The following is a 16,349-nucleotide window of genomic DNA, read 5'->3' as shown; positions in this document are numbered from 1 at the left end:
ATCTAAATTATACATAGAACTAATGGCTTAGTGTGACTGAACCACTAAGGCAACATGTATACAAAAAATGCAAGCAAATGGAGTGATTAAACAGCAAGGATTCTAAGGAACACAGGGGAAATATTATGGATTAAAGGACTAACAGACCTTCCTTAGGTGTCACCATCAAGGTAAGTCCTCTGGCTCTTCAAAGAATCAGCTGCTACTGGGCAGTCTGCAAGGCTGAGTGGTTGATTGTTTAATTAATTATTGCAAAATAAGACCCATGTTCCTTCTTTTTTTTAATGTAAAAATGTTTACTCAATCCAGTTGTTTCTTCTATTTTTGGTTATTTTTAATAACTATATTCTGCATTTTAAATTTTATAAATCTGAAAATAGGAAATCTATAGGAAATAGAGTCCAATTCTTATTTTCAAATTAATCTGACAACTTTTCCTTTGCTGCTGCCTATGCTTACTCACATTTATTCTTCTTAATTCCAAATATTTATTAATACTTTCTATTATAAAATGCACAATTATATAAAAATTAAAGTCCATTCAGCAGTGAGGCTGTTACAGAGAATGCAGCACAAATCCCTGTGCATGCACGCACGCTTGCTTAATCACTTCAGTTGTGTCCGACCCTTTGTGACTCCATGGACTGTAGCTTGCCAGGCTCCTCTGTCCATAAGATTCTCCAGACAAAAATACTGGAGTGGCTTGCCATGCCCTCCTCCACAAATCCCTATACACATCAGTATTTAGGACAATGGTTCTTAACCCTATCTATACATTCTTTTTATAACTAATATTTTGTAATAACCCCATTACTCTTCTGAAATGAGTGTTATTGCTAGAATAAAAAAAAATTAAATGAACATGTTATTTTTTATGTGTAATGTGAATCAGACCTAATAAAAAGATGTTTGTAGTAAAAGAACTTTAAAATTAATGTATAAATAATAATACATAGTTAGAGCAGATTTTATTTCTCTTTCTCCCTATACAAATGCATACACTCTAAGGATTGATACCCATTAGATTGGAACTCTTTACAAAAAGATTTCTGCTGTTGTTAGTACTGTGATACATATCTTTGATAGCATGCAGTTTTGTGTAAGTATACGTAGGATTAGTGGATTTCTTGTTTAAATTCTGTAATCCCCTGACAACCTTTCACTTTTAAGTGTGTTCCAATAGTAGCAGAAACCTTCTGTGCATCCTGCCCTAATCTCCTAGAGATTTCCCTTTCTGCTGAGTCATTCTTGTCCACCAGTGGGTTTGCTACTCTTTCAGTTGAAAGCTGCACTTTGGTTCTTTCCTATTTCTGAATAGGCTGCATTTTCAGATCTTTTCATACTCATAGTTCAATCCACACCCTCTCCTTTCCAATAGTCTACTTTTTTTTTTTAAGTACCCAGTATTTATATTGATGCTATTCTTAATATCTCATAGATAAGTAAGATTATTTCTGAAACATAGGCATAAAAATAACTCAATGTTTTCCAAAACTTTCTTCCTTCCTAATGTATCCTAGATTTGTAATATGTTGAAACAGAATTCCTACAACCTATGACGTCTTCCTTCACTTTCACCATTATAAGCTAACTAGTTCTGCTTCATAGTTGTATTTGTTACTTATAAAAGCTTTATGACTTCCTTTGAAATGCGTATCTTCATTTAAGGCATACATTTTTAGCTATATTATAAACAAGAACACATGATTATTTGAGATAACAATAATAAAAAAAGTCACTTGTCATAAAAAAATAAGATTACTAGATATTACTAGATATTTGTTAAAAAGGTCCATAGAAAATATCTTTAAAGAGACTGAGCAATCTATGAAAATATAACAGAAGGAAAGTAGGAAAAAATGTGGTACTAAATGAAGACAACAATCTCATAATGACCCAAATTCTATGCCACATATTCTAAAGTCGATCTTCATAAGCTCTTCAATGTCATATTCCTTTTTGTTATTTAGAACTAATAAGGTGACACTCTTCACTATCAAAATGAATATTTAAAACTCTTTTCATGTATATTTTTGATCTCCTTCAGTGTCATTTTCCTCTTTTCATGCTCTGTACTTGAATTGCTTCTTCAATGTATATTGATGGCAAAGTTTGTTTCTTTATGGATTCAAGGCCCTGTAGCCCCTTTGAATCTTAAAACAATATAAAGTGGGGATGTAGAAGTCTTGAATTGTGTTTATGTACTGAAGATTATATTAGGATAGCTTAAGAACTGAGATGTGAAGTGTCTTAGTTTTTGGCTGATCATTTCTAATTTTTCTTGCTCTCAGATCTAAAATAAATGAATAAAGTCAGTTTTCAAAATTCCCAGTCATGCTATCCTTATATAACATAAGCCTTTCAGTCTGGCAAATAACTTCATAATCTGGAGAGATAAAGCATCTTTAGAAATGTCACAACTTTTTTTTTTTTTTTGGTTAAGAAACTTTGCTATTTTTGTCATCAGAGAAACATGTTTTCAGAAATAAGCTGAGACAATAGGTTGGAATTACTTATGGATTATTGCAGATACTTAACATTTTGCAGCTATAAACTAATTCCTTTAGGTAGATATTATAGACTGAAGTCACTTTAAAGTGTGTGCAGAAAAGTTTATCATTTACTCTCATACAATATATTTTACAACTTAAAGATATTTCTCAAAACTACTTAGGTAAAGCCTGCCTGCAATGCAGGAGACACAGGTTCAATCCTGGGTCAGGAAGATCCCCTGGAGAAGGAAACGGCAACCCACTCCAGTAATTTTGCCTGGAGAATTCCATGGACAGAAGAGCTTGGTGGGCTCCATGGGGTCACAAAGAGTCGGACAGAACTGAGTGACTAACACTTAGGACCAGAACTTTTTCTGGGACATATTTTACTGTCCTTCTGGAAAGCAGTTAATATTCATAGTAAAATGACTATTTTTCTGACAGACTTTCAGGAAATTAAGATTTTTACTGGGAATATGTCATCACCCACTAGTTCAGTTCAGTTCAGTTGCTCAGTTGTGTCCGACTCTTTGCAACCCCATGAATTGCAGCACGCCAGACCTCCATGTCCATCACCAACTCCCGGAGTTCATTCAAACTCATGTCCATCGAGTCAGTGATGCCATCCTGCCATCTTGTCATCTGTCGTCCCCTTTTACTCCTGCCCCCAATCCCTCCCAGTATCAGAGTCTTTTCCAATGAGTCAACTCTTCACATGAGGTGGCCAAAGTACTGAAATTTCAGCTTTAGCATCATTCCTTCCAAAGAACACTCAGGACTGATCTCCTTCAGAATGGACTGGTTGGATCTCCTTGCAGTCCAAGGGACTCTCAAGAGTCTTCTCCAACACCACAGTTCAAAAGCATCAATTCTTCGGCACTCAGCCTTCTTCACAGTCCAACTCTCACATCCATACATGACTACTGGAAAAAACATAGCCTTGACTAGACGGACCTTTGTTGGCAAAGTAATGTCTTTGCTTTTGAATATACTATCTAGGTTGGTCATAACTTTCCTTCCAAGGAGTAAGCATCTTTTAATTTCATGGCTGCAATCACCATCTGCAGTGATTTTGGAGAAACCCAAAATAAAGTCTAACACTGTTTCCCCGTCTATTTCCCATGAAGTGATGGGACCAGATGCCATGATCTTCATTTTCTGAATGTTGAGCTTTAAGCCAAATTTTTCACTCTTCCTCCTTCACTTTCATCAAGAGGCTTTTTAGTTTCTCTTTACTTTCTGCCATAAGAGTGGTGTCATCTGCATATCTGAGGTGATTGATATTTCTCCCGTCAATCTTGATTCCAGCTTGTGCTTCTTCCAGCCCAGTGTTTCTCATGATGTAAGCAGGGTGACAATATACAGTCTTGACGTACTCCTTTTCCTATTTGGAACCAGTCTGTTGTTCCTTGTCCAGTTCTAACTGTTGCTTCCTGACCTGCATACAGATTTCTCAATAGGCAGGTCAGGTGGTCTGGTATTCCCACCTCTTTCAGAATTTTCCACAGTTTAGTGATCCACACAGTCAAAGGCTTTGGCATAGTCAATAAAGCAGAAATAGATGTTTTTCTGGAACTCTCTTGGTTTTTCCATGATCCAGCAGATGGCAATTTGATCTCTGGTTCTTATAAAGGGGTTAATAACCTTTAACCAGGGGCTTCCTGGTGGCGCCAGTGGTAAAGAATCTGCTTGTCAATGCAGGAGACATAAGAGAAGCACCTTTGATCCCTGGGTCAGGAAAATCCCCTGGAGGAGAGCATGGCAACCTATTCCAGAATTCTTGCTTGGAGAATTCCATGGACAGATGAGCCTGGTGTGTTACAGTCCATAAGGTCACAAAGAGTCAGACATGACTGAAGTGACTTAGCGCATGCACACACACATACAATCTTTATTTAACCAGATAATTTTCTAAAAAAAATTGTTGTTGAAATTATATTTTAATTTTTATTTACAAAATAGTTCTATCTAGATGGAATCTTTGAACTGGTTTACTCAGAACTCTCTTGTCAAGTTTGAGCTAAAATTTTGATATACATTTGTTATTCATTTATATGACAAATTATTTTAATAAAAACATAAAGTCTGAGAGCTTGTCAACATTCATATCTTGGAGTAATTAGAAAAATCATATAGTAGATTTATGTTTATGTTGTTTATATAAAGGCTAATAATAAACTAACTTGGTAAAGACTAAGTGTTCACTATAAGTTTCAGTTTAAGAAGCTATTATCTGAGAGTTTCAAATATTAAGAAATTAAAATTCAATACCATTTATTCACAGAAATATATGATGTCATATGTATGGTAAATAATCATCCCTTCAAAAAGAACCATGCAAAATAAGCCCAAATCAATAGATTTGATCATTGTTTTTCTGTTAGTGTAAAGACAGATACTTACACTGGATTTAAAGCTATAGTTGTTTAGTTACTAAGTCATTCCAACTCTGAGACCCCAGACTTGTAGCTGGCCAGGCTCCTCTATCCATGAGATTTTCCAGGCAAGAATACTGAAGTGGCTTGCCATTTCCTTCTCCAGGGGATCTTTCCAACCCAGGGATCGAACCTGTGACTCTTATGTCTCTTGCATTGGCAGGCAGATTCTTTATCACTGAGCCACCAGGGAAGCAAACATTTAGAATCTAGACAGTCTGAATTTGGGAAGCTATACATATTTAAAGAGTCATGGAACATGCCTAGAAGGCTTTTAAAGATCACTTATGAGCCACACACATAAAAGTAACCACAATTGTTTTTGATTGCAAAAGTGATGCCAAACTAGGTGATTTATTGTATTAAGAAAATTGAACTTCAAATGAGTTTTGACTGCTTTCCAAATTGGAATTTACTGTTATCAAGTAGAGGACAGTTGGGGATATTCACATCAACTTGCTACCAGTCCTTAGATTGTTCTGGGGGTCAAACATATTTTGATTCATTCTACTGGCTTTGCGATACATGTTTAATGTTTTAAGGTAATTACTGTGAAAAGGACAATCACTTGAATCTTTCCATATGCTTGTTTACAAGCCAGTATTGTTAATAAAGACTTGATTTTTGGCATGGAGTCATATGCAGACTATATGGTATATTGTGTATGTAAGTTTTTCATCCATTTAATACTATTTAATATTTCTCAAATGAAATACTTCATTATGTTAAATAGCTGAATATCACCTTTTGAGCAACTCAGAACTATATGTACCTTCTCAATACAATTGAGGGGATAATCAAGTCTGAAAAGCAATCAAGTATTACAAAATCACTAAGATTTTCTTCTAAACAATTGTAATAAAATTATCTTTTTTGGGGGGCAGATTTGTGAATATGCCATAAAATTTTTCCTGTAAAGAAAAGTTCATGCTTTTCACACCCTAAAGCTATGAAGGAAATGATGAAGAACAGAATGACATATTAATGGAAATGTCAATTGTTCCCAATGAAGGAAAACTGGTGAAAAACTCCAAAATGTGAGGAGGAGCAATACGGCCAGTCTGCTTCTACATCCTTCATGAATTTAGGCAAAGTACTTCCTACTTTCTTTGTTCACTTTTAAAAGCAGAGATTCTCATCATGCTTAACTTCACTGTTGGCCAGTTATATAAATCATAGATGCTATTTTTATAAAATGGAAGGAATCAAAATTATGTAAGAAAGTCACTGCTTTCAAGTCCCAGTAGCAGGTATACCTAACCCTGAATACAGCAAATCTTTGTTTCATCCTGTTTTCCTGGAAAAAGGACAGAGTGAATAAAGTTATAGAAGTAACAAAGCCAGTCACACTTTTAAAAAATTTCTGACCATTCCTTTCAGCTATTGATGCTCAGCATCCAATTATCCTGTAAGTACCTCATTTCATTCATATTGTACAATATAAGTAATTTTTCAAATAGAGTATGTAGTTACAAACAAAATAATCACACCTGGGTTTCATGGCACATATTCTAGAAGGAGGGGAAGGAAATGGCAACCCATTCCAGTATTCTTGCCTAGAGACTCCTGTGGATGGAGGAGCCTGGTCAGCTGCTGTCCATTGGGTCGCACAGAGTCGGGCACGACTGAAGCGACTTGGTATGCATGGCATTCTGGAAGGATGGAGGCAGAAGGGACAGAAACCTTGTTTAAAGAGCTTAATGTTGTAAATGATGAAATGATGATAGTGAGATCCACAGCAGCAAAGTAGCATAGTGAAATTAACACATATAAACACACAAGGTGAAAAAGGAGGTGTGGAGTCTTTAAAAATAGGCTTGAAAGATAGTACAGATCGTTCGCATTTTGAAGTGTAAATAATTCAAGATTTGAAATAATACATCTAAAACTCAAAACACATCACATTGCTTAGATCATCCAAGTCCATTAGTTTATTCTAGCAATTTGACTGAGTACTTTGTAGTGTCTTGCAGATGTTACGTTCTTTTTTTGTAAATGGAAAAACAGCCACCTACAGAAAGTGAGGCAGCATTCACTTAAGGAGTGGTGACAGAGACAGGGAGACAGGCCATTTATTTGCTGACTATAATCTATTTCCACTCCTGCTATTTCTGCTTAACACTTTTGAGAATCCTTCACTCATTGTAATATACTCTGTCTCAAGCTTTTAGGTCTGATTCAAAATTCATTTGCATATGGAGATTCTGTCACTATCCAGTTTTTAGAAGACTGATGGCTATCATAAAATAGGTTTGTATATGTAAATTATAGGGCAATTATTTCTCATCCCCATATCCAATAAAGCACAGAAATATTTGTGTTTTGAATTTGGATAAAACCACATGCTAAGAAAGTACAGCGTGAAGAAGGAAAAAAACTCAACTTGTACAGTATAGAAGGGGAAAAAAACACAGGGATAGCTGGAAAATCCATGTTCTATTTAAGTGCTTTTCTTTCTATAGTTAGAGAATACCTATAATTAATTTTATGATGATTATCAAGTAAAAGCCCTCTTGGACATCTGATGATATAAAGACAGAAAGACAGAGGCAAATCTATACTCTTAAATAAAATGTTTGACTAGTGTATATTGATAAAATAAAATGTTCATGATTTTAGTTTATTTGTTGTTGAATTTATTAACAATCTTTATATATATATATTTATATATGTATGGCTTTGAGCAAAGACAAAAGAAATTCTCTAATCATCCCTGATCATACAGTTGTTGTGAGAATCAGCTATTCTACTATTTTCCCAGCAGCAGAAAGATCAATCTTTTCAGTAATACATTTCTTTCTGTACAGTTTAAAACTCCATACTTATGGGCTTAACTATGTACATAGAAAAGTGGTCACTTTTCAACTAGTAATGAACTTTTATGTTACAGGAATGTGAGTCAATTTTCTTCTTAACCTAAGTATATATATTCATACATATATATGTATATAATTTACCCTGTACCACTTTATTAGTTTAACATATAAACCTTAGGGTTCTTTTTTTTGTCCATTCTATTACAAAGTGAATAAAAACTTTATGGTTGCACTGAAAGACCATGCAATTCAATTTTGCTTATGTTTCTCAATAGTGCTCAAAATAAAAAACCAAACATTTATATATATAAAAATATTTCGCTACCAAACCCATTAGTTCTATCAAATGTAAACCTTTAATAATTTAAAGGACCAATAATGATCTTAATAAATTGAAGTTAATTATCAGTATTTTAATAAAATAAAGGAGTTTTGTACTGATATGTAAATGGTCTTGCAGCTTCCCCATAGGTCCTAGGTAGACTGAACAATCCCTTTCTTACACACTCCATCATAGGTCACCAGCATGTTCATGATTACACATTGTCTAGCACTGTTGATTCCTTTCACACAAGCTAGAATTTGTTAGAAATTAAACATAACAACTCATTTTGGTATTATAAGTATTATATCCATAAAAGGCATAACAGGCAGCATGGATCCATTTTAGAGTTTTGCTTTTGTTTTCTGTCCTCAAGTCTGTCTGGAGGCCCTGCCCCATTTAGTGCATGATCTTTGTTAAATTCTTCTTAAATGCATCGCCAGTGTCAGAGATACGGAAGATCTCCACTTTAGGTCATTCTCTTAACTCGGGTTATTTACAGAAGTCTGTTATTGGGAATCTTCCAATTGTGTTCCAGTCATCCACCATATTCGAGGGGTGTGTTAGGCACAAATGATTTCTAAGGGACTTCTTTGAGAAGAAGCAGATGTTCACAGATCATGAACAGAGTTAAGGAAACATACAAACAACACAAAAACAAAACGATGCTTACAGACATTGACTTTGACCTCCTGCTTAATGTCACCAGGTCTGTACTTTTTTCAGCACATCTAAAATAACAAAGCTCCTTTCTAAGGACTATGTTAGTCACCACATTCCTTAAAATTTACTAACCATTTAGTTTAGTTAACAATACACAAAGAGCAAGTGTATGTTCCCAAACAGATGATCTATAGTGTATTTATTTTTTTAAATTAACACCACAGTAAACTACCAACTACAGTGAAAGACACAGAACACACTGGCAACTCCAAATCAAGCTGTAGTTTACAAATTTCATTTAAATGATAAAGATAATAACAACATTAAATGAAAGTGAAAACCTCACTTCTAGACTTAAGTCAGAGATCCAAGTCAGCCTTACAGGAATTTTAGGATAGGCAATTAATGAATGGTTATACTTTTCTAGAAATGAGAAATACTGTAAGCTTTCCCCTACAATGACTGCTTTGAACCTACTTTTTTTCCCCAAAGCATGCAGGGCCTATTTTCAGATGCTTGATTATGGCAAGAAAGAAGAAAAGTAATGATTTTTGGTATAATACAAGCAATTTGTAGAACCAAGCATACAATTTTGCATAAAACACTGCAGGTTAAAAGAATATTGTAGGTTTCAAGCCATTGCATTACAGTTGAATAATTGTCACAATTAGGTTTTGTAAAATTTAAAACTCTAAGTTTTGAAGTGAAGCAGTAAAACTAAATTCTTAAACAATGATTTTTACCTTCATACAGCACAGAAGAACTATTTTTATTTGGGTTGAAACAGTTATTTACAGCTAACATTGATTGAGTCTTGGTAAAAGTCTGATAACGCTTGAAGAGAAATATCCCTTCAGCTTTCTAAAATATCAATGAACATGTTTGAGGTTAGAGATAGTCATATCTCTATGACTATGGAGATCATAGCCAATGCTAGTCTCCTACCATGGCCAAGCATATGGTGTGTTCTTTAACCTAATTCAAAATTCAAAGCACCAAAATACAATTTAGATTTAGAAAATGGGATCTGCTATTTAATCCTCTGTAATTAATGGTTAACAATTTAGATGCAGAGACACAGCTAATGAGAACAGTTTTGATTGGTGCTCTTCAGCTCACTTGAGTTGCCTTTTTAAAATCAGAGTTTTGTTTCCACGGAATCCAAGAACTCTTCATAAAATAGAGAAATACATATATCAAAGGAATTAAGTAAAAGTAGGTTAAAAATAAATAATCTTACAACAACATTTGAAATCCTTTAATGATTTAAAGAAAGGAAGACATGTAACACTGAATGCTAAACAAGTCTTTTGAACTTCTCTTGAGATTTTCAGATATAGGTTTAATAGCATATTTATATATATATATATTTTACATTTTGCATGTAGGCCAGAGCTGTCTAAAATCTCTCTTCATAGTAGGCTAGAGGGATCTATCAGGAGATAGAATAAAATCAAATCTGAGAAGCGCCTCAGTTCGTTAGAGTATTTCTTTCTGCTTTGACAATCAGCAGGGATCATAAATTTGAAGCAAATCGTGGCTTTTCTGCCTCTGAGTCTGTAGTTAAGACTGAGGGCGCCTCCCTCGGATGAGCGGCTGCTGGTGGAGGGGGGGCCGGGGGGACTCCTCGATTGGGGGGGATGGCTCCCGATGACATCTGTCGGAACAGGGTGACTCGCTGGGGGACGGTGCCCCTGCCCCCTGCCTGCAGGCCCGAGCCGTGGACCGTGGTCACGGGTTGAGGGATGGAGGCCAGGGACTCGCCCACAGTGGGATGCGGTCTGGAGATCAGGGTGGAGACCTCGTGGGGCAGCGAGGGCTGCGAGGCCGAGAGGGGCCTGACTTCTCGGGTCAGGCTGGTGTTGTGAAGCGCCTGCGTGCTCTTGTGCACTTCGTTTTTCGGTGTGGAGCTGCCGGGGGTCTGTGGAGGTTGGGGTGGCTGCTGGGGCTGCGGTGGCTGCTGAACCTGCTGCTGCTGAATGAGGGACAACTGGGAAGCCGTGGGGGAGGCATAGTGGAAAGTTCGAGTGGCTAGCGGGCTCTGTACAGGAGGGCTGCAGACAGCGGTGGTGTAGGAGCAGGGCGAGAGGATGGCTGACGGCTGGGGGGTCTGGGTGCTGGGGCTGGGGGAGTGCAGGTTGCTATGAGACAGACTGGTGGCTGTGTACACTGGCGGTGACTGTGTCCTCAGGCGAGAGGTCGGGGTAGTAGTTGAAGAGGTGGAATTCAGGGCTGTCATTTGAGGGTAATTGAGGGGAGGGATTGCCTGCACCATTTCCCTGTCGTGTTTCACAATCTGCTTCAGGATCTCGTTCTCCTGATTGTTGAAAACACCCGTGTTCAGATCCTTCTGGAACTTTTGCAGGAGAATTGAATTTTTCTTCCCTGTCAGCGAAAGGAAGATAGGCACTTAGAAAGTCTACAAATGACTGATGACAACTCCAAGCACCAGTGGCTCCTGCAAACAGGACGATGGCAGTGTTTCATTGAAGAAGCTTAAAAGTTGAGCACTTACCTTTAGACACCAAATAGAAACGCACCTCCTGCCTCTCATGCTTCCTGTATCTTTCTGAAACGTCTTACCTTCCACAGGAGTCAAGTTGAAAAGTCTGTAATATGGCAAAAGCCATCTTACTGAAGAAATGGAGAAATGAAGAAACAGCCTGAGGGCTACCCTGAGAGAAAACAGGGCACTTGGAACAGGATGGGTCTGACAGCAAGATTTCAGTTTCAAGTTCCTTTATCAAGAAAAGTCAATGGAAAACATACTATGTGACAAGCACTCTGCCCAAGGCTTTTGTTGTTCTCCAGTTGCCAAGTCCTGTCTGACTCTTTGTGACCCTGTGGAGTGCAGCACGCCAGGCTTCCCTGTCTTTAGGCAGATTTATTTTATTTAATCCTCAACTCTTTGAAGTAGGTGTGCTTATAATTCTACTTCACCTAAAAGGAGACTGGAACATAGAAAGGTTAAGACCAATGCCCAACAAAACATGGTTAATAAGTGACAGAGCTGGGCAAGGAAACCAGTAGCTCTGACAAGAGATTGTCTACAGACTATGAAGCAGCAGCATCTGTGTCATATGAGTGTTTGCTGGAAATGAAGTCTCCTGGGTCTCATCCACTTGTTGCACCAGGTGCTGCCTTTTACTCTGATGTTTGGGGGACTGTTACATGCATGTCTGAGAAAGAAAGGCCTTTGCTTTTGACCAGTGCCCTATACCAGTGATTCTCTGCTCTATCTGTGTATTTATCTCATTGCTGGAGTGATAAGAGTTACTGATTTCCAGCTGTACCCTAACAACTAAATGAGAATAGCCAGACAAGGATCCAGATTTTGGTACTTTATAATCAGATTTTGTCAGAGGATTCTTATGTGCAGCCAGATAGAGAACTTTTTCATAATCTTTCCTCTTCTGAGAGGTTGTTGTGAGGATCAAGGGGCGCTGATGTATGGCAAGTGCTTAGCTCCTTCTAGAACCTCAATAAGCACTGTCTCTTCTTGCTATTGTCTTTGGTTTGCATTAACAAGACATTCTTTGGAAAAATAATAATTAGCATCAATTGTAGGGTGATGAAAAGGGGGAAAAATAGTGATTTTTTAAATGACATCAATAAAATAATACCTTTGTAAATATGGTAACTGAAAAATAAATCAATTTGCCATATCACTAAATAAAGTATCACATCTAAACTAACAAGGAATATATTTGAATAGAAATGTGGTGTTATATTTTACTTGGCTGCTGGGAAAGGTAATCATTTAAAATGACTGTCAATATGAACAGTTACTTCTCTTTTTACAGAATTGTCCTAATTTCCCAAAGAACAAAGACTTCTACTTTAGTAGAAAATATAAATTCTTACTTAGCATATTCCCTTTATCTACAGTATATGCATTTATAAGCAATGACCCCAAAACTGAGAAGGATACTTTTTTGTGGTCATATGAATAGTCAACATTTCATAATCTGAGTATCTGGGCCCTTGTGGAAAAATACTATAACTTTTAATGCACTGTTGGAATTTTGTGAAGATTAAAAATGCAAATACTGGTGCTCACTTGCAATTTTATTGCCTGTATTATGGAATGAAAATAATTTCATGCAAATTTTTCTTATAAAAATTAATTGTAGTAAATTATATGAGAGAGATGCTCTATCAGAGTAACAAAGTCTCTGTTGAGATACCTTGATTTTGATGCTTTTCAAAATGTGGCTAGTTGGCTTAGGAAAAAACTCATATGTTCAGAAATTAGTCTCTGGTTCTACCATGAACACTCACGTACCACAAAGAGGGAAGTTATTTTCAATTTAAGTAAAGATGCTTTCAGGAACACTCATGTCTTTCATGAGCACTGTCTCCTGGACACTCCGTCCTGTTACAGCCTCTAAGTGATGGTTTTTAATATGTGTGTCGTGTCTAGTGTTCATGTGTGCTCAGTCATGTCTGACTCCTTCCAGCCCCATGGACTGTAGCCCTCCTGGCTCCTCTGTCCATGGGATTTCCCTGATAAGAATACTGGAGTGGGTTGCCATTTCCTTCTCCTGGGGATCTTCCTGACCCAGGGATTGAATCCGCATCTCTGTGTCTCCTGAATTGGCGGGTGGATTCTATTACTCGTTATTATTGTACCACCTGGGAAGCCTTGTTGTGTCCATAATGGTAATGCCCAAATACTACCTTTACTTGTCCTAACCAAATTTCAGATCCTTATGCAGTCTTCTGTCCTACTAATATAGAGGAAAAGAAAGATGTAAAGTGCAGAAGAAAAGCTAACATAACTGTAACATCAATCAAAAGTCCTTACCTTTAATAAGAATGAAGCAGTTGAAGTACCTCTTTGTTTACTTTTCAGTGATCCCAACCCCATCTCCTTTGAGTTCATTGATTCCTTCATCCCTCCCTAACTCTCTTCAACAATATTCATTGTGTACTAGGTACTGTGAATGTAATAGTGAATTAGACATGATCTCTTCATTCATAAAGCTTAGCATCTCTAGAGCAATTTAAATAATAAAAGCTGTACTGTGATGGAGGAACATCCCAGGGGTATGGGAGAACATATCCAGGGTGCTCATACTATTAAGGAGGAGTGGAAGGTCATAGGTTTCTACAGGGAAATGATGTTTAAATTGAACTATGAAGGCTAGTAGAGTTAAGCTGGGAAAGGGAGCAGAGAAGGGTCTGGTCGGGGAGGAGAATTTGGGTGTGGAAAATGAATGCATACCACCTTCTGACATCAGAATGTTCCAGCATATCTTGGGAAGTTAACAGCAAGCCAATCTGATCTAATTTTACAATGGCAATTATTCAGATGTTTAAACTAGTATAACTAGTAAGGCCTTATATATCAATATTTTAATTTGAGAGCAGGAAAGATTTTAAAATAAGTTGATGTTTGCAAAATAAAGCATCTATGTGGGCAGTTCTATTAAGGCTTTTTCTGCTTGAGTCTGTATTACAAACATTAACGTTTCTACTGTGACAAGTAAAATGCACAATTCTTTTCAATTCTTAATATAAGAATAAATGTAATGTTGACCCTTAAAATTAAAAAAAAAACTTGTGATAAAATATAGTTTGTAATGTAGACTCATACTATTGTATTTTTAGTTCTATTTTAATGCCATCTAGAATTTGTAATCATTGGTTTTACCTTTTGGTATCACTGAGGAAATCAGACTGTGAAGCTAGTAAAAACAGAGATGAATAAACAAACCTAGAATACTTAGACGAGAAAGTTAGTGCCTCAGATCTTTCTAGAAATATGGCTACAGCTAATTGCTGTTTCTATGCTAGTTAATAAGCAATCTGTAAACTAGCATTTGGGACTTATGACTGCAAATATATACTCAACCACTAGATTAAAAGTGAATTGTAAGTAAAGAAGAAAATAAACAGTACCTATCCTATCTAATCGGTCAATGGCAACCGTCTCAAAGGCTCTTCTCATCATTGGATATTCCTCCAGGACCTCATTGAAATTGTCCACAGAAAGTGAGTAAAGACGACAATATGTATCAGCTCGAACACTGGCAGTGCGCCGTCCCTTGGTCAGCAAGCAAATCTCTATAAAAACAAAGAAGAAAGATATATTAGGTAATTTTCTTGAAAAGGCCATTAAGACCTACCTCAAAAAAAATGTCTCATGGTTTGAGAAACCAATGATTAGCCACATTTTATATTTTATCAGAAAATCCCTTTTGATAATTAAAAGCACCCAATTGATAATACTTAATCTTAAAATATTCTTTTTTGTAAAAAAAATTGAGAAAAGCTGAAACCAATTCATCTCCCCCAGCTGTCATTTCAATTCCCCTCAAATAACAAAAAGTTGCAGAAAAAAGAATAATAAATATAAAATGGAATTGAAAACAGGAATAGACCATGCTCAGATAAAAGTTTTTACGAATTTTGGAAGGCAGAGAGGAGATGGTATCTTATAGACAGAAACCAGGTGCTCAAAGTGTTAGTTGCTCAGTCGTGTCTGACCCTTTGCAACCCCATGGACTATAGCCCTCCAGGCTCCTCTGTCTATGGAATTCTCCAGGCAAGAATACTTGAGTGGGTTGCCATTCCCTTCTCCAGGGGATCTTCCCAACCCAGGGTTTGAACCTGTGTCTCCTACACTGCAGGCAGATTCTTTACCATCTGAGCCACCAGGGAAGTGAAAGTCCTATGATCAAGCAAAGTTGGATCATAGGGTCAGATGTATGCATTATAGGAATGCTTTAAGTAGTTCATATATTCCAAATAAGATCAGTATAAAAATTATGTTCCAAATGCATAGAGGAATTTTTCATTTATGTAATTTCTAAGGAATATCCTTTGTTGAAATTTTGATTCCCAATATATGGTAAGCAAATATTTGCAAATTTGGATTCTCATATTAGATAAAATCAATAATAAAAGTGATGATTTTCTATTTCATTTTCCAAAATTTGTTTATTAAAATCCTGTGCATTTTACTTCTTTAAAAAATTTAAAGTAATAGAAAAACATTGCTTCAAAATAATGTATTAGAAAAAAAAGGAATGAAGTATTTCTGAAATACACACTCCCAACAAAAGAAAATATAGCAAAATCATTATTGCAAAGGGCCTAAATTCACACTCCTCTGAACTTAAAGAATTTGAGTTCATGTTGATAAACATCATAAGTAAATTATGTGGTAGGCATTATGTCCTTGATGTTAGAATTGGATGCATTAATCAAACAATATCTTCTTTTGTGTTCATTATATGCTGGTAATAAAAAGAAAAAATTCGTTTTAGTTATGAATTCATTTAAACTCAATCTGGTAAGAATTATAATATGCAGGCACTGTGGGAGTACTAAAGATACGCATCTGAACCAATCTGGCAATTGAAAAGATTTTAGGAAATGCCACCTAAGCCACCAGTTACACTGTTATTGTTCATACTGGTAGATGTTTCAAATTTAATAAACAATATTGTCGTGTGGCCAAGGTGGCAAAAGAGGAAGTCACTAGGTCACCTCTTCCTTCAGGCACACCAAAATTACAACTGCTTACAGAGCAATTATTGATGTGAACGACCGCAAGACTAGCAGGAAAGATCTTCTACAACTAAAGATAAAAAGAAGGAATTAGAGCAAGATG

General features: G+C 36.4%; 1 protein-coding gene across 1 annotated transcript in view; it reads right to left on the bottom strand.

Moving 5' to 3' along the window:
* Positions 1-8,135: 8,135 nt before the first annotated feature.
* Positions 8,136-16,349, bottom strand: part of HCN1 (hyperpolarization activated cyclic nucleotide gated potassium channel 1) — a 452,770-nt gene continuing 444,556 nt past the window's right edge. The window contains exons 7-8 of the mRNA XM_027520221.1: positions 14,633-14,797; positions 8,136-11,113 (exon numbers count right to left, since the gene is read on the bottom strand). Coding sequence (XP_027376022.1) covers positions 10,245-11,113; positions 14,633-14,797 — 1,034 coding nt within the window. The 3' untranslated portion in view covers positions 8,136-10,244. The remainder of the gene's footprint in view (positions 11,114-14,632; positions 14,798-16,349) is intronic.

This window comes from Bos indicus x Bos taurus, chromosome 20 (genome assembly GCF_003369695.1).
Source record: "Bos indicus x Bos taurus breed Angus x Brahman F1 hybrid chromosome 20, Bos_hybrid_MaternalHap_v2.0, whole genome shotgun sequence".
Classification (NCBI taxonomy): Eukaryota; Metazoa; Chordata; class Mammalia; order Artiodactyla; family Bovidae; genus Bos; species Bos indicus x Bos taurus.
Note: the sequence above shows the minus strand (reverse complement) of the source record. Positions and strands in the feature narration are given on the sequence as shown.